The sequence below is a fragment of the Chenopodium quinoa genome, unplaced genomic scaffold, assembly GCF_001683475.1.
Source record: "Chenopodium quinoa cultivar QQ74 unplaced genomic scaffold, ASM168347v1, whole genome shotgun sequence".
NCBI classification, from domain to species: domain Eukaryota; kingdom Viridiplantae; phylum Streptophyta; class Magnoliopsida; order Caryophyllales; family Amaranthaceae; genus Chenopodium; species Chenopodium quinoa.
In genome coordinates, this window is record NW_018744151.1 from 3,768,633 (window position 1) to 3,787,103 (window position 18,471).

Genomic DNA, 18,471 nt, shown 5'->3' on the forward strand with positions numbered 1-18,471 from the left:
AGAAATACATGAATCGTGTTGTTTTATGTTGTCCTTGATTGAGTTAATAAGCATTTTTAAATAGTGTCGAGTCGCTGTTATTGACCTAGTATTTTCTATACCAACAACTTGCACTCAAATTAAATAAAAGAGATTTCCAGCTAATCTATAACATTAGACAACTAATAATGAAAGGTGCAAAAATAATGGAGAATGTGGTCCTCGGACATTGTTGTCCTTGTTTCACCATATAATCTCATTTTTATTCCTTTTTCTCAAGTTAGATAGCTAAGTATGTTGCCTTTATATATATATAATTAAAAGCCTTAAATCAAAGCTATCTTGCTTTTTAACTTGACCTTTTTCCTACTCAACATTATATTTATAGCTACCACTAACACTACAACTCTCTTCACTCTTGCTTGTTTTGCATTTTTGTAAGGAAAAAAAATTATGGAAGGATATAGTAACGAAGATGATCTAAGGGGTGGATCCCTAGCTAACATTGTCTATTGCCAAGCAGACAATTGCACGGCTGACTTGACCGAGGCGAAGCGCTATCATCGGCGTCACAAGGTATGTGAGTTCCACGCCAAGGCTCCGGTTGTCATCGTGAACACGAGTCATCAACGATTTTGTCAACAATGCAGCAAGTGCGTAACAACACTCCTCCTCCTTCACACCCAGAAATACTTCTACGCTATATCTCGTGTGTGTGAGCAAATTTTTAGGTACACCTACGGATATGTGCTCCTAGGCGACTAGCAACAACCATCAAGGAGTCGATCCTTTTATTTTGATCTTTAACTCCTTGATTAATTGTTGCGACATCATCTAGGTGCAAGGTATACCTTACAGGCTTATAGGGTTTTTTTTTAATTAGTATTTTTATCACGCATATCACAAACATATATATAACTGAATTATACAAGTCTTTCTAGCTAGTGTCATTTCCTCAAATGCATAATATAATGCCATTTTTTGGGGGGCATTTCATACAACATTTCATCAAAATTTGATCACTGGCCTCCTCTCAACATCAATTCCAATAAATGTGTAATTGTTGACATTGACTCTTCAAAGGTGACTCCCAAAGCAAGGCTTAGTCACTCATCTCTGTAACACGGCTGTCTTTCCATTTTGTCAAAAATGGTTATGCTCTGTCCAGTATTAGATTAATTTGAACTTTCAAATTTCAAATTTACGACAATAACAATTGAAACCTATTTCATTACTCGGGAATTGGGAGAGTAAATTAAATTAGTATAAAAAACATGACATAGAACTATAGAAGTCCTTTAATTTGTACATTCTTAAACATAGCCTACTTCAATTCAATGCATTAGTAAGGTTTAGAGATGACATTTACTAGATGTATGATTATCAAGTTCAATCTAAGCAATAGCTTGTTAAATTATTTACATGTACACTAACATTAATTTGAATTCTTCACTATACTAGCATTATAAACTTGACGTATTCTAATTAGTGTATTGGTGTTAGCTAGGTTCCATGACCTATCAGAGTTCGACGACACGAAAAGGAGTTGCCGGAGGAGACTAGCAGGACACAACGAAAGGAGACGGAAGAACTCCTACGATGTTTCAGGAGAACCCTCAGCAGTCTAAGGCTAAATAGGGCAAGAGAGATCGATCGAGAAACCAGCCTGACGCGCAGCGGATCATCAAGGGGATGATTGTGATTATTAGAGATTAAACCATAGATTAGGCCTCCAATCAAGGGCATAATCAATGGTTTTTTCTCTAATAGTGATTAATAATCATTCTTTTGAATGCTCTCTATCTTCTGTCAAACCCCATTCCTCTGATGTGTGATCTTTGTCCTACCCTAAATAATTTCTAGTTAAGATTATTTTATGTTTTTTTTTTTTTTGACAAGAAGATTATTCATGTTTTTTTTTTATTATTATTATTATTAATATTGTGTGAAATTCTTATGTTTTTGTACGTGACTAATTTCCATGCATAATCAAAATGCTTCATCCTAAGGTCATTTCATGTACAATTTTTTTTTCCGTAATTAATCAAATTTTTTTCCGTAATTAATTAGGTTAGAACACAACAAAAGATAATATAGGAATCTATCGAAATAGTTTGTTTTCTATGAATAACATATGAAGAAAGGGACATGATTAAATATATATATATGTAATTATTAATCATACTAATTTCCAAATTAATAATCATGTCACAATAAAGGCAAGAAAAAGATGCTAAAATTAGAGATTGTGATTTTAATTTGGAGCAAACTATATTACTTGAAATTATTATATTGTCACTTACTAATAGTAATCATCATATTATTGGTTTATTCTATTAGTCGTCAATTTAGAATAAGAATATGTAAAACTAATTACTTCATCTTTGTTGTATGTGTGGATAACTGGATATTGGATAGAGGTAAATGGACTAGGTCGTTTTACAAACTCGCCAGTCTGGCCTAGCTTAAGTTGGTAGATGGGGGGGACCAAGTCCAACCTGTAAATTAAAGCAAGTAGGATGGTTGGTCTAGATTGGTTAGTTGGTTAGGGTCGATTCACAAGGCGTGATGGATGGAGAACCATGCATGACCAATACATGAAGTAACAGTATAGGAATGATCCCAGGTCTTAACTAGGTTGTTTTTAAGGCAAAAGCTAACGAGCGCCTAGAGGCGTTAGATAAGAGAACTAAATATGAAAATATTAAAGTAAAATTAACATAAATTATACCGATTAACGCGTGATTTTTCCAATATCAGTATTATTTTAAATAATATATTAATTAGTTATTTAACGTTCTAGAACGCTCGTGTTAGCATGATTTTTTTTTATAAAGGCTTTTTTTCATCAAGATAATTACTTACTTAGGATGGGATATGATAATCAGGCTATGACAGATTGATCAGACATGCGGAGTACCAATTTGCACAATTTTGGCTCATGATCCACTCACAATTTAGATTGGTTCGAATTCTTGGAAATTGGGTAGGTTAATTTGGGCACCATATTTATTATACATGCCATAATTTATAGAACGTATAATAGGTATGATTTTGGTACTCAATGTGGAGTATTTTAAGAATACGGTAGCCTTTACCGTATTTGAATTGTACTAAAATTGTTTTGAAGTTCTAAATTACTCATTGACTAGATAATTTTTTTACGTACAAATAGAAATTAAACATAATCTATACATATTTACTTTTTACTACCTCCTTTTTGAGGTAAGTTTTTCAACTTTAACTATAAATTCAAATTAACATCATACTGAATGTATCAAATTGATATCATATACTTTGAAGAATTTTGTAGCTACCTCAAGATATGTATAAATCAACTTGAGAAAGAAAAAAAAATCTACAAATATAATTAGATATATTAATGGTATAAGGCATAAGAGAAGACCATTAAAAACAAAGTGTAATCATAAGAGACAGAAGAAGTATATATGTTTTATCACTTTTATGATCGTCGATACTCATCAATATTATTAGTACTAAAAGGGTAATCACTTTATTGTACTTGTATGAACCAAAGTCTCAACCACCTTTTTTATTTGTATATATGACTTTTCGTAAAAACTAATCAGCACATTACATACATAATTGACATAGTACAAATAATACTCCCTTCGTCTCCTAATATTTGTCACTTTTGAAGAAAAAAAAATCATGAAAATTAAGGAGAAATTAAGGAAGTACAATGAAAACTTAAACCTAATCATTTCAAAAAAAAAAAAGAAAAAAAAAAAGAAAAGAGAGAGAAAGAGACAAAGTATTTTGCAATTATTACAGTCAATTTTCAAGAGAAGACCTTTGGTTTTTTTTTTTTTGGCTTTGTTAAACAGCCAATGAAAATCAATCCACCAACAGGGTCAAGAAATCAACAAAAGTCTGCAAGCAACAGGCAACCAACAACACGGTCAACACATCAATAACAGCCAGTAGGCACCATTTAACCAACAAAATGGTGAAGGCCATCATCAGCATATGAGGCTCAATAGTGGGGACAAGTTCAACATATTGATATGGTTGCTGACCGTATCATCAGATGAAAAGCTTAAACGTGGATCCATTCAAAAAGGTGTCACTCGTTTCAATCTATAAAAAAGAACCACACTCAGAAACATGCATGAGAGGAAGACATGCACAGAGATATCAATCATGAGAGTGTGATTCTTTTGAACCAGGGGACTCACTCATGATCACTGACAGCCTGAAGCACATACATTAACATAAATATATCAATACATACATAGTTAAGAAGACATGAAACATGAGAGGAAGACATGAACAGAGATGCATCCACGCATAATGATGGAAGGGATATTTGGTGGTTGGACAAACACCCTAAAGTCAAACTACTTAACTAACCACTAACCTAAGCATAATGGTAAGTGAAGGTCATTCTTTCACAAGGACTAACGAGAACCACCGACAAGTGTTAATTATAATAAACTAGAATGAATCAAGGATTGGAAGTTTATGAACTAACTAGTTTAGACAAAAGAAATGATTGACAAGAGAAGAAAAAAAAAAAAAAAAGGTGCTAGCTAGGGATAAATGGGGTTCAACACCCATCAAACCAAATAATCAATAACCAAGGATAAATCATTAACATACATGGGTGATAGAATGGGAACTCAATGTTGTCTTCTTTCAAAGCCACAATACTAAGCATTTCCTAGACCAAACAACTAACATGATAAGAAATTAAGTCTCAATGATAGGAAGTGGATTTCTAACTCGAGTTTGTCTTCATTTCGATCGTTTCGAGAAAGCTAAAGTCATGAATAATTGGGATTTCTCACCTAAATTATCACACTAAAGCATCCTATTCATTGAAACAAAGCATCCATAGTCATGAAAAAGACATAATTCAATTGCACAAGAAAGGACTCACTACCAAACCCCATCTTTCAATGTGAGTAAGGGAATGAACACATGAGCATAAAGTGGCCACCAAAATACACATGCAACAATCAATTCAAGCACAAAAAACTATCAACCCAAAGTAAAATAACATGAATAAATCCAAATTACACTACTAGAAAACATGCAAATAACGGCGGAATTTTTCCGTCGGAAACACCCTAAATTCCGTCGAAAATGGGGTTTCCGACGGAATTTCCGTCGTAACGGGTCGTCGGAATACATATTGTAGGAAAACGTCCTTTTCCGACGGAAATTCAGACGGAATTCAATCTGTCGGCAGTGATTTTCAGGCCAGAGAAAATCCATCGGAAAATTCCGACGGAATGTAATCCGCCGGAATATTTCGACGGAAATTCCATCGGAAAATTCTTTAAAAAAAACAAAAAAAAGCCTGCCACCACCCTACACCACCAGTCCCCCCCCCCCCCGGCCATCCAGACCCAACCACAACCACACCACCAGCCCCCCCATCTATACCCAACCACAACCACACACCACCCCACACCACCAGTCCCCCCCCCATCCAGCCCAACCACAACCACACCACCAGCCCCCCATCTATACCCAACCACAACCACACACCACCACCGACCCTATCCTACCACCACCGACACCACCACAACAAAAAATTAGCCCAAAAAGCCGTAAATTAACCCCAAAAAACCGTAAATTAACCCAAAAAAACAAAAATTTACACAACAAAAGCAAGAAATAACACACAAAAACTCAAAACCAGTAGATCTACATATTTAACCAAAATTTCATAAAATAAAACGATGATTAATCAACAAAAATTAAATCAAATATATAAATAAACACAATTATCTATTTAAATTTACAATATATCATTACAATTACATATAAAATTAACTAGATCTATGAATCTATCCTAAATTAAAACAAGATCTACCAAAAAAAGACGGTGGTTGTTGGGTTTGATGTTGATGCTCGGTTGTTGCACTACAACAAATTAACCTTTGTGCCACGAGTAGAATCGTGGCACAAGTTTAGAATTCCCGTGGCTATGTAATTTAGCCACGGGAATTTAGAAATTTACTCCCGTGGCACAAGAGGCCGTGGCTAGGAATTTGCCACGGGAAAATGGATGTCGTGACAAATTTTATATTTTATGCCACGAGTATTCACGTGGCAAACAAATTGACTTGCCAAAAATATTAATGTGGCTAACAAATTATATGCCACATATTCTACCGTGGCAAATAAGCTTGTTTGCCACAAATACTATCGTGGCTAATGCAATATGTTGCTTTAAATATTAATGTGGCTACTAACACTTGCAAAAAAATTTTCCCATTTTTTGCATTTTTAACCCAAAATTGATCAATAGTTATATTACAAATATACTTATAAAACATAGATATTCCCATTAATAGCTTGTAAATTTACACTTTTTATCCGAAAAAATTAAAAAAAAATACAATTAGATAATTAGAGTACACTACAATTGAAGCAGCAACAATCAGCCAAGCAAAAGCAGTGTCCGGCCACAACAGGAATGCCTAGGCCAACTACAACAATAGCGGTAAACCTTGGAGCATCTAAACCACCTTGCTTTCTTCAACTAGCACACTGCACAACACAAATGTCTTCAATTTCAGCCAGCAGGAGCTTTCTTTGTTTTGAGATTATGTCATAAGTCCAAGATTTAATTCACTGCAATTTTAGGAGAAACATATATTATATTTGCATATAATAAAATAAGTATGAGTAGGAGCATATATATAGTACACTAAGAAAGAATGTCCAAAGTACAATCTTGTACATTACAAAATATGACACGTATCAATTTCTACTTATTAATTATTCAGACCAGACTCTCAGAAGGAAGAATGAGAAAGCCTAGACAACAGATGCATTTGTACTCATCTACTGTTCTGTTTTTGTTTCAAGTCCAAGTAGTAAATATCACACTCTTCTAAGATTGCATTTAGTCAGGCTAAAGAGCCACTTTCAATTTCAAGAACTATAAACAATTAAAATTGAAGCTAAATGAAGGTTCGTGCAGTCATCTACTCTGCCAAATTGCTACTAACAAGTAGAAAATGGCAGGTTTTATTGCAGACATGGCAGTCATCTATTTTTGAAGACATGAAAGCTGAGAAAGATGATAAATTCTTATATCAGTGACAACGAGGCAGGGGATGAAGAACATGAAGTTCGAACTGGAAAAACAAGAGAAACTGAAGGTTGTAAAGCTTTAGGTTGGCATTTCTTAGTATTATTAAGAAGCATATTGATGATAGGGCACTAGTAATTTCTATATGATGGCCATTTCTACAAGTAGTAGATATTAGTATGTGGCTCATACGTAAGGGCCTTATCTCTGCAAGGTCCTGTGCTATCCATACACAAGAAGCTTGTAGTGGAAAAGCTGCAGAAGAGGTAACTGAGCGAAAGGTTAGAGGCAAAGCAAATAAGGAAAAGCATTTGGAATATCACACTATGACACTAAGTTTACATACAAATTTATTTATAATACATCATTTTCGTTTTTATATATCCCAGCACACTAATTTTACAGAATACTGTCTTGACCTTGTAAATAAATTTAGGGGAAGAGACTTGTGAATACAACAAATTTCTTAGGTTCCCACGAAAAGTTCTGATAGGTGTTGCCACAAAAGAAGGTAGTATAACATATCCACTACCAGAGTAACAAACAAAGAGATCTAGTTATTTACACTCATTTCTGGGCAAAAACCTTGTGAATAAAGAAGTTATAAAAACTATATCATTCCCATTATTTAGAGATAGTCCAATCTTTTAGCATGCATATAGAGATATGGAGTTGAAACTTTAACAGTAAGTAAGCCATCATGATAATCCAATCTGGAATGAAATTTTGTATGTGATATACTGCTACACCTACTCGCAACAATCCTCCAATATAACAGTGAGAAAATTTATCATTGAACATCAAGCATGAAATCATGAATATGGGGAGTTTGACTTGCTTTCATGCCATGTAGCATATACTATTGAGGAATATCAAAACTACCAATAATTTATTCATAGAAGATGGTAAGAACAAGGAATTTGACAAAATAAATTTGAACCGTACAACATTAGTTGGAGTATGAATACTCATAGAATGATGAGGTTACCCAACTTTCCTATACTAAACACTTATTTCATTAGCTGAATAACTTTTTTTTTTAAGTAAAAGCAATTACATTGCATACCAAAACTAATGTTTTCATATGTACATGGATATTAGTATTTAATACATATGGACTAACAAAATGGTCAAGGGAAGGTTAGGGGAGATATAGAGCAGTATTTTTATCACTCAAAAATGAAAATTGGTGGGCAGATATGTATTTAATCTAATGGTGATATAACTAAGAATAATTACATGAGACAAAATAAATTAGTGGCAGAAAACAACCAAAACAAAGTATGCAAACTGTATAGACTAGCAGAAGATATGCCATACAAACGAAATCAAGCTATGTGTTATCAACAAACAACGACACGAAAGCTAAATTATACTACAATATTAACAAGTGACCATATAAATGAAACAATAGTCCCTCATTTCACGGTTTCACCTAAGAACAAAATCCTACAGATGTCAAAAACAGAAAATTTCGACTAAAATTGATCAAACAAAGAACTGCCCGACAACTAGCTTCACTTTACATCTATGACTAGCTCAAATTATAGTTTGGCATTCATTCAATGCCACAAATAAAAAGCTTCGAGATATAAATAACTAACCAAAGATAAAAAGGATGAGCATAATGCAAGCAGAATCATATTCAATAATCCCTTGCTCATTAATTGACCAAATATATCAAAACAAACTAAATTTAACACAATTAAACATCCCCTATCCCTAATTTCCCAAAATTGATAACATCATAGGGTTTGCGAACCCAATAAATAAAAAAATTAAGTCAAAATTAAAATTTGAGAAGATCCTTCAAGAAAAATACATCACATAAGCAACGAAAGAATAGAATTTGATTTATGTTCTTCCCCCTTTCCAAACAATAAATTACCAGCAAAATTTCATGAAATCATCAACAATTTTCTCTCAAATTAAACATCACAGAAAATTCATAGTCCTGCAATTAATTCCCTGTATTGTGAAATGATAGTCGATTATTTAAATCAAGATTAAAGAACAATTTTACCTGAGAAACTTATTAAATGTTGAACAGCAAGCAAACCCTAGATTGAGAAACTGATTGATAGTTGATAACGAAAGGCAGGTTCTTCTTCACCATAAACTTTATACTCTGGTGGAGAAGGTGAGAGTTGAGCGAAAATGGAGAAGAGCAAAGCCCGATGAACCTGAGCAAAAATGGAGGAGAACACAGAAGTTGCGAAAATGAAAGGCAGGTTCTGAGTTTTGTTTTTCTTTTTCAAACACGAAAATAGTTTAACCCAAATATTAAAAAAAAAATACAGCGGGGCAACTTTGAGATAAGTTACGAGTAGGTTAGGTACAATAATTTTGTTCAACTTTGTTTATAATGAGATTGATGACGCTAGTTTGTTTTCTTTTCTTTATTCTAGTACAAGGGGGTTTTATAATGTTTATTTCTTCATAACTTTTTAAAAAAAATAAAAAAATTAGCAATTAGCATAATGTCAATTAGAGCTGTTAATTCAGGTAAACGGGTCGAGTTTAAGTCATGTTAGTGTGAGTCGGGTCAATACGGGTAAGGTCATAACATATGCGGGTCGGGTTCGGGTTGGGATATGCTTGAGTCGGGTCACGTCGGGTCATACATCTTATCGGGATTGGGTCGGGTTAGTAAAAGGTCGGGTTACATTCGCGTCGGGTGAAAATAGGTCGGGTTAAATTCGGGTCTTTACGGGTTTAAACGAGTTAGGGTCGTTCTCGGGTTCGAGTCGGGTTTGGTTCAAGTCAATTATTTATGGGTTATAATCAGGTCGGGTTATTCTCGGGTTCAAGTCGAGTTCGGTTCAAGTCAATAATTTGCGGGTTATAATCAAGTCGGGTCATTCTCAGGTTCGAGTCAAGTTCGGTTCAAGTTAACAATTTGCGGCAAACATGTTTTGTCCCTGAAATTTGTCCCTAAAAACATGTTGTGAAACTACCTCTTAAAATTCAAAGTGAAATCTTGAAGGAATAGAGTTAGGATTCAATTTCCGTTCCAATACCAACATGAGGTAACGACCTATACATATTGATTCGATAACAAGTCAGATTGAATTTGGGTCAGGTCAATAACAAGTCGGGTTGATTCGGGTCGGGTTTGTAACAGGTTGGGTTGAAATTTGAGTCGGTTTTGTAGCAGGTCGGGTTAATTCGGGTCGGGTTAGGAACAAGTCGGGTTGAATTTGGGTCGGGTTAGGAACAGGTCGGGTTGAATTCGGGTTTTAACGGGTTAAAACGGGTTTAGGTCAATTTCGGTTTAGGTCAGTTCAGTTCAGGTCAATAATTTACGGGTTACATTCGGGTCGGGTCATCTCTAGGTCGGTTAATGTTCGGATTTGGGTCTCAAATACTCGGGTCAACTCAGGTCTAAGGTTGGTTTCAGGTCGGGTTAGGTGGGGTTCGGGTCACCATTTTTTTCGGGTTCAGACGGGTCGATTAATAGGTCGGGTTAGGGTCGGTATTTCGGGTCGGGTCAGCTTTTGACAGCTCTAATGTCAATTGCTAATCTAAGTGCTTTTAATAGCAATTTTTCCATTACTGTAGGGACTAAAGTTTCCATAAAACTAGCGCACTTTTTTTAGTGTCTTTTTAAAATTTTACTACTCCCTCCGTTTTCAATTTGTTAGTCCCATATACTATATTGGGTGTTTAAAAAAGATCTACTCATATTGAATGTATTCCACTTTTAACTTAGTTTTTATTTCCTATTTTATACATGATAAATTCTGAGTGGTTAGATTAATTGATTGTGAATTAATAACACGACTCTATGTAAAGAAATTATTCCCTTGATTTATGCAATTATAACTAATGCTTTCCTTAAAAAAATCAAAAAATATTAAATAAGGCAAATAATTTATAAATTGTTTTTTACTTTAATGCTAGATTCCAAATATTCACATTTTATTATTTTATGTGATTGATTCCATATAGGACTATCATATTGAAACGGAGGGAGTACTAGTGACTAGTACTCAATATACACTTGTTGGTGTTTTTGCGCTTTAAAAAAAGCAAATCTATAAATAAATAAAAAATTAATTGTGTATTTGAAATAGATCATATATATTAATATATTTACCCTTTAATTTGTATTATGTTTCATATTTTACTATATTAGTTAGTGCTTATTTTATTTCATATATATATATATATATATATATATATATATATATATATATATATATATATATATATATATATATACATACATATATATATATATATATGTATACAAACTTCTATGGCTAATTCATGTTATCTAATTAACTGACATGTAAATATTTATTTTTAGTAAAGTTATTACGGAGTATAAGCTATAATTTCCTTCTTTTTATGGCATGGCTAGATCTACCTATAAAATTTTTATATTGTAGCAAAATCCATGGCTTGAGTGTATGATTGTTGTTCCCACGGGAAAAGATATATTCATGGCACAAATGTAAAGTTTGCCATGGGAAAAGCACTACTCGTGACACAAGTGTGAATTTGCCATGGGAAAAAAATGCTCGTGGCATAAATTTCTCTTCTTATTTAGGTTTGTATTATAATTCATTTTTCCCATGGATATATGAAAATATGCCACGAATTTTGAATTCCCGTGGCATAATTCGTGGCACAAGTGATGATTTGTTGTAGTGTTGGTGTTGCATCGCCGTTGCGGTTGATGTTGGTGGTGGTTGAAGAAGCTTCATGTTCTGCCACCATGTTGTATCGTTGTTGTTGTCGGTGTTTGATGTAGGTGAAGAGAAAAGAAACGAAGGAGAGAGAAAGGGCGGTGAAGAGAAGAAGAAAGGAAAGAGAAGGAGAAGAGAAGAGGGGAGAACGAAGGAGAAGAGGGAAGGAGAAGAAGGAGGAAGGAGGAATGAGAAAGGGAGAACGAAGGAGAACATAAGAGAGAGAAATAGAGAGCAGAAACGGCGGAAATAAGAAAGGGGGAAGGGGGTGCTTTAGAGTTTGGGAAATGTATTTTAATTTTTTTTAATTACTTTCCGACGGACTATAATTCCGTCAGAAATTATAAATTCCGACGGAATTTTCCGTCGGAAAGCACATATATTCCGACGGATATAAATTCCGTCGGAAATTTCCGACGGAAGTATTGAATTCGTCGGAAATTTTCGACGGAATTTATATCCGTCGGAAATTTTCGACGGAATTTATATCCGTCGGAAATTTCACTTTTTCCGACGGAATTTCGGGTCCATCGGAATCAGTCCGTCGTAATTTGCTTGTTTTCTAGTAGAGTTAATCAACCCATGGCTTAGTTGGGTTTTCACCCAACCCCTAGCCAAGTAACTTCTCACAAATCATGGATAAGAGTAACATTCTAACACTGAACATGCAAGAACAATTAACAAGGATTAAGAGAAAATTAAGATTCACAAAATCATATAAAAATAGAAAATTAAGAAGAGAAGAGAGTAAGAGATTACTACTTGAAGCTTCAAAGTTAAGAAGAAGTGTTGAAATTATGAGAATAAAGCTTGAAATTATCTTCTACAATGCTTGAGTTTGAGAGATTCTAAGCTAAAATAACTAATTAATTAAAGATCGATCTACATTGTTAATTAAGAGGAAGAGCCTAAGAAGACTAAGGAAGAAGAAGATTTCCCTTACAAATGAAGCTAAAGGGGTATTATATAACCCCCAAGTAAAACGACGTAGAAAACAAGAATCGGCTTGTCTACAGGTCGTCACGGACATACAGACCTGTTAAAATGAGAATATTAGCTACTGCCTGACCTTGCATGGATGTGCATCACTTGGCATGGATGTGCAAGTCTTTGCATATACGTGCAACTTTTTGGCACGGACGTGCATCTTTTTCTGGAGAAATAGCTTCATTTTGGAAGGTCAGAACTTCTTCATTACTCATCGGAATAATACATGTGACCCATCGTTGGAAAGCTCTTAAGATGAACTTTAAATTCAATTTGAATAACTTCAAAATATTGAGTAGAACAAAAGTTATGGTCATTTGAAGTTGACCTTAGTGCAAAACTCTTTCCAAAACCCTTCCAATGCTCTTATTTCACTCTTGGACTCTTTTTCTTGCTTCTTTCATTCTTCCACAGCTCCCTTATTTCCTCTTTTTGCCTCCAACTTCTTTTCTTCTTTATCCAAAAGTTTTAAAGTGCCATCTTTACACCTAAATATGGACCAAAACACCAGCAACCCCGTGAAGCATAGTGTTCACAAAAAAAAATTCATAAATTAGAGTATGTAATTAGTAAAATAAGACATTGATTTCTCACAGTTTCAAGGCTCAAAACCACTCTAAAATCATACAAAATTACAAGCTATCACATAGATATGAAAACAATCACATACATGGGTGTATGCATCATTCATTTATGTTTCATCCATGAAACATTTAAAGAAGAGGAATCATGAAATAAACACAAACTCAGACCTTGTCATAGAATGATGATCATGCTCGATCTCAGTAGTAATTAAACCACAATAACCCTAAGTAATATAGTAAAACCCTAGGTCAGATGAATAATGAAATCCTAGATCAGATAAGCAGTACGTGAAACCCTAAGTCAGAGTACTTGTTCAAAGAAAGGTCACATGAAAACGCAACAAAATTCACGCAAGCCCAATTCATGATTCAAAATTATTCGTCCAACAACATAATAATTCAACAAGCCCACAAATTCAACACAATAACGACAATTTAGGTGGGAATTGAAATCACTTTTAAAAAGTTACAATCCATGCGAATCACATATTTGTATTAAACATAAATTAGAAACAAAAACAACACTTTTTTGCAACATAATCAAAAACAGATATAAAGAGAGAGGGGAACGAAGAAAAAGAACATGATACCTATCACCTTTAAAATTCCAAGGAATCGCAAAATTAGTTGAGGGCTTTGATTCGTCTCCACAAGTACATAGAGCATCGTTCAATAATTTTTCCCACAAATTTCAGCCTCAAAAATTCCCAATTGAAGAGAGAGAAAGAAAAAAAAAACTAGGGTTCTTCACTGGAAAATGAAGAAAACGAGTGAAATGTAGATCCATATGCGAAGAGAAAGACAAAGTAATGTTGAAATAAGTGAGTTAGAGTAACACAATTCAAGTGGAAACCGTGAATTAAATAGGGCACGGATACTTTTTGCAAATATAAGGGAAAAATGGGAAGCACAGATAATACGGACAAAAAAAATGAGTGCATATATGTCAAACTTTTTTGTTTTGTTAAACCTGAAAAATATGAAATGTGACAAACATATAGGGACACCCAATATGGCAAAAGTGACAAACATTTGGGGACAGAGGAAGTTATTAATAAGTACATAAAGTTTTCCTATCCAAAAATACTAGTTTTTCCTCTCTAAAAGTACAACTGTACAAGCTTTTATTGTCGTGAGATGGTCATGTTATAGCTTTTGTATTAAAAAATAAATCAGATCAATTCTCTTTGGTAACACTGTTTTTTAATATTCTCTTTGGTGCGTGAATTGTTAAAAAAGTTGTTACCTTTGATAATCGTAAAATATTTATACTTATTACTCATGATATAAATAATAATTTTCCATTAAATTTTAACTATAGTCAGGTTAATTTTTTATTTTTTTAATAATTATATATACATATATATATATATTATTTTATATATTTTTTGTATGAAAAAAAAATAAATTAAACCACCCTTCACCACCAGCCGCCAAGCAGTCCTCTCTCCCGCAACCTACCCGGCCCGCCTGGACGCTTAAAACATCATGTCGTCGGTAGACCTCTTCCCTTATGGCCTTGTTAACCCTTCTTTTCCTGCCCCATCCCTGTCTTCGCCCCCCCTTTTCCCCCAAACCACCATCCCCACCCCGAAACCTCATCCCTTCCTCGAACCACCCCTTTTGCACCCTTATAAACCCTAAATTGCCCCTCCCTTACCTCCAAAACCCTAGCTGCTAGGGTTTCGAGGTGGGGGAGGGGCGATTTGGGGTTTTGAGGGGTAGGTAAAGGATTTTCGGTTGGGGGGTTGGGTTGGTGGTGGTTTTTTTTTACAAAAGAAATTATATTTTAAATAATTTGATTATTAAAAAAAAAAACTACCCATGGTTAAAGATTAAAATTAAAATTGTAATTTTTTTTGGTAATCAATGATACAAAATAACCCATGATAATTAAAAAAAATAAATCACAACTTACCAAAGAGAAAAAATAAAAAGTAGGGTGTTATCAAAGAATATTTCTCAAAAACTCATCCGTCGCAATAAAAATGTTTTTGTTAGTATTTAATTTTAGTTGACATGTTTGTTATATATATATATATATGTATATATATATATATGTATATATATATATATATGTATATATATATATATGTATATATATATATGTATATATATATATATATGTATATATATATATGTATATATATATATATATATATATATATATATATATATATATATATACTTGAAAATATTGAGATGAGATGAATATAACAAATTCAATATGACTATTACAAAAAAAATAAAAAAAAAATAAAAAAAATAACTGAATAGTGCTCAGGACAAAACTTTTCAACGAAGTAAAATAAAATGAAAGAAATTGCATATTGTTTAAATTTGCAACCAAAAAAACTCAAATATGGCATATGTTACTGTTTATACCAAAAATCGCCTAAAGAGACAACCTTTGTTTGGATGCCGATAACTAGATTAATAAAGATGCGAAATGTTAACAATGGAAATAAAAAGAAGATAGACAAACACAATAATTCACTATGATACGGGCGTTATAATAACCATTATTGATATAAACACAATAATTATTCGAGCGTCTAGGGTCATTGATAGTAAAGAAATACACAAGAACAAGAGATTAAGTATACATTATAACTATTGAGAAGATGTATAAACGTTGAGTTGATCGTTGCAGCATGTGAAGCCATCGAAAGAGGCATGTCGTCGTTAAGATTGTCGAATGAAGCTTCGTAATGTATCTTTTGATGATGTACTTTACAATGTGTTATTTTTTTAGTAATTTATGATTGGAATAAGCCGAGTAGGATCTGCCCTTTTTTGCTAGTCGTTGGCCTCTTTTCATAGGGCTTTAAGTGGTAAATTTCGGTTGAGGAAGGTAAGGGTGACTTCCTTGATTTTAAGAGGTAGTTGTTTGGCTTCAAGACCTGGTCATATGATGAATGTAGACTGATTTAGGCTTCATATTCATTGTAACAACTTTCTTGAGGCCAGTAGAAATAATGCTATCTTTTTTTAGGAACCACTAGAAACAACCTTGACTTATTTAGAAACTTTCTAGCTTCGCACTACGAGGCGCGTCATGTGACGTAGGGCGTCAGCGTCATGCACATCTTCTAATATCATCTGACGTGTCACATTGGAGGTCATTGTAGATCGACATATGTCAATGTAAGTCGCCATATGTCACTGTAGTTGTCAGATGTCGAGTATTGTCGTCCGTCACTGAAACGTGTCACTAAGATGCGTTATTGAGATGTGTCATTGACGCCAGATGTTGCTAGGACATAGACATTAGTCTCTTTGACCTTCTCCAACTAATTCGACCTTGAACACCAAGACTCGTCTATCATGTGACTACCTTGGTAATAACTTATAAGACAACCCTTTGGACTTCACTTTATGTTGTGGAAATTACGTCCATTACCGTTACAAGTAATAATCTAGTAACGATGGATATGTTATTAAGATCGTCTCTCACGCTAGTTTTAAGTAGTTTTAAATCAAATCACTGCATGGATTATGGACTTTTATGAAATTAGTACTATAATTTTGTAGCATTGCTGAATACTAGTAGATAAATTCTCTTTCGATTATGATCATATAGTTATTTTTATTAGATTTTGACACTCTTATTAAAAGTGAAATAATAAAGCTATTGGATTGATGAGCCGAACACATTTGATCAATAGAAAAAGTTAGATTTTTCTTTTTTTTTTTCGGGTAGTGAGGAATAGATTGTGCAATAGAAATGTGAAACAATAATTCATTGTAAGCAACCCAACCCAAGTCCCCAAAACTGTAAGTTTCATTATAGTGCGCTTTTCTTAGAATGATGAGACTCGATTTGAATCTCAAAAGTCATTTAAAAATATTTTTTTATGTGTAAATAAATGGGTTTTGGTCTTAGAAATTCAAATTTCACGATTAAATATGAGTCTTTTACAAGAATTTTACAATATACTTTAACAATATTTGATCATTATTATCTTTTATAACAAGGAAAACTTTTCATACTTCTAGAATGGGAATTATTAATATAAAGTTTATGAAAGTTGACAAGTATTTTCAAATTTGCTTACTTTTCCAACGGGAGCTCTCTTTTGACAACACTCTCTCTCTCTTCTCTTGAGTTCCTCAAAAAAAAAAAAAAAAAAAAAAAAAAAAACGAATATTAAACATGAAGTACGAGTATAATTAACTGAAGTGACGGCAGTGAGCTGTTTTGGTAAGGCTTATTTCACAAGTTCTCCTAGATGTTAACTTCAATTACCATAACAGTGTCTAGTCCATTATGATCTAAAACTAAAAAAAAAAAAAAAAAAAAAAAAAAAACATTAAAATAAATCAATATGAGTAATTATTCAGTATATAAATTCAATAAATCACACTGTCCATTGTCATTTAATCTTATGGTAAAACAAACATAATTTTTTAATAACGTTTGGTTGCCCTCGAGCAACATAATCAACATATGTGACATGCCTAATACATCACCATTAAGCACAATTAAAATTGCATAATAACCTTTTACATTACTGGAACTCTGGAAGTCCTAATAGTACTAGTGAGATGTTTTTTAAAGTACTACTAAAAGTGTCTTTTATAGTAATGGAAGCATATATAGTACTGCTGAAAATGTTCAGTAATACTATATTACCTCTCAAAGTTACTTTCAAAACGTCATTATTACAAAATTGTCATTGTTTTGTATTTGCTTGTGTGTAACGATGATGTATTAGGACTTTCTCAATACCTAATCCAAGTTTTGCAGTGAGAAGTTGTTCCCCTCTCTAGAGGGCAGTTGGTGACACAAGGGTTGATTAGATCAATTGATTCGTCACAGTTTAAAACAATTTGGGCCAGCAGTATTGAAGCTTATAAAATGGTTTGGGCTTAATTGGGTCGTATATAAGCTAGTTAAATTTTTCCAAGATTACTCAGCACCCGGTTGCATTGTCCAAGACTGATCAAATTCCGGTTGATCATAGATCGGACCTAAGTATAAAATCCCGTGCTATCCAAACCATTACTCGATTATTTACTCGGCTTTTTTCAGACCGGACTCAGACTTTTGTCGAAATAAGTGTTTAGGCTGTTGTTGACTAAACCTGTACTTTTTTTAAGTCGGACACTATCAGAGTATCAGGCAAGCAAGACAGGCCATTGTTAACTCTAG

The 18,471-nt window shown here is 33.6% G+C and overlaps 1 protein-coding gene and 1 long non-coding RNA gene across 3 annotated transcripts; one reads left to right on the forward strand and one right to left on the reverse strand.

Annotated features, from left to right (window-relative positions):
• The first annotated feature begins 283 nt into the window (after positions 1 to 283).
• Positions 284 to 2,063, forward strand: LOC110693642 (squamosa promoter-binding protein 1-like). 2 transcript variants are annotated; one of them, XM_021870788.1, is made up of 2 exons: positions 284 to 710; positions 1,487 to 2,063. In XM_021870788.1, the coding sequence occupies exons 1-2, from the start codon at positions 433 to 435 to the stop codon at positions 1,605 to 1,607; spliced, it is 399 nt and encodes a 132-aa protein (XP_021726480.1). In that variant the 5' UTR covers positions 284 to 432; the 3' UTR covers positions 1,608 to 2,063. The 2 variants fall into 2 exon arrangements, with proteins under 2 accessions (XP_021726480.1, XP_021726481.1); XM_021870789.1 differs by having other exon boundaries at positions 296 to 632; positions 1,487 to 2,051.
• Positions 2,064 to 6,279: 4,216 nt separating this feature from the next.
• Positions 6,280 to 9,450, reverse strand: LOC110693643. Its single transcript, XR_002505618.1, has 2 exons — positions 9,075 to 9,450; positions 6,280 to 6,588 (listed from the first exon to the last, which is right to left on the reverse strand). It is a non-coding gene; the product is annotated as an uncharacterized LOC110693643 (long non-coding RNA).
• Between the last annotated feature and the right edge of the window lie 9,021 nt (positions 9,451 to 18,471).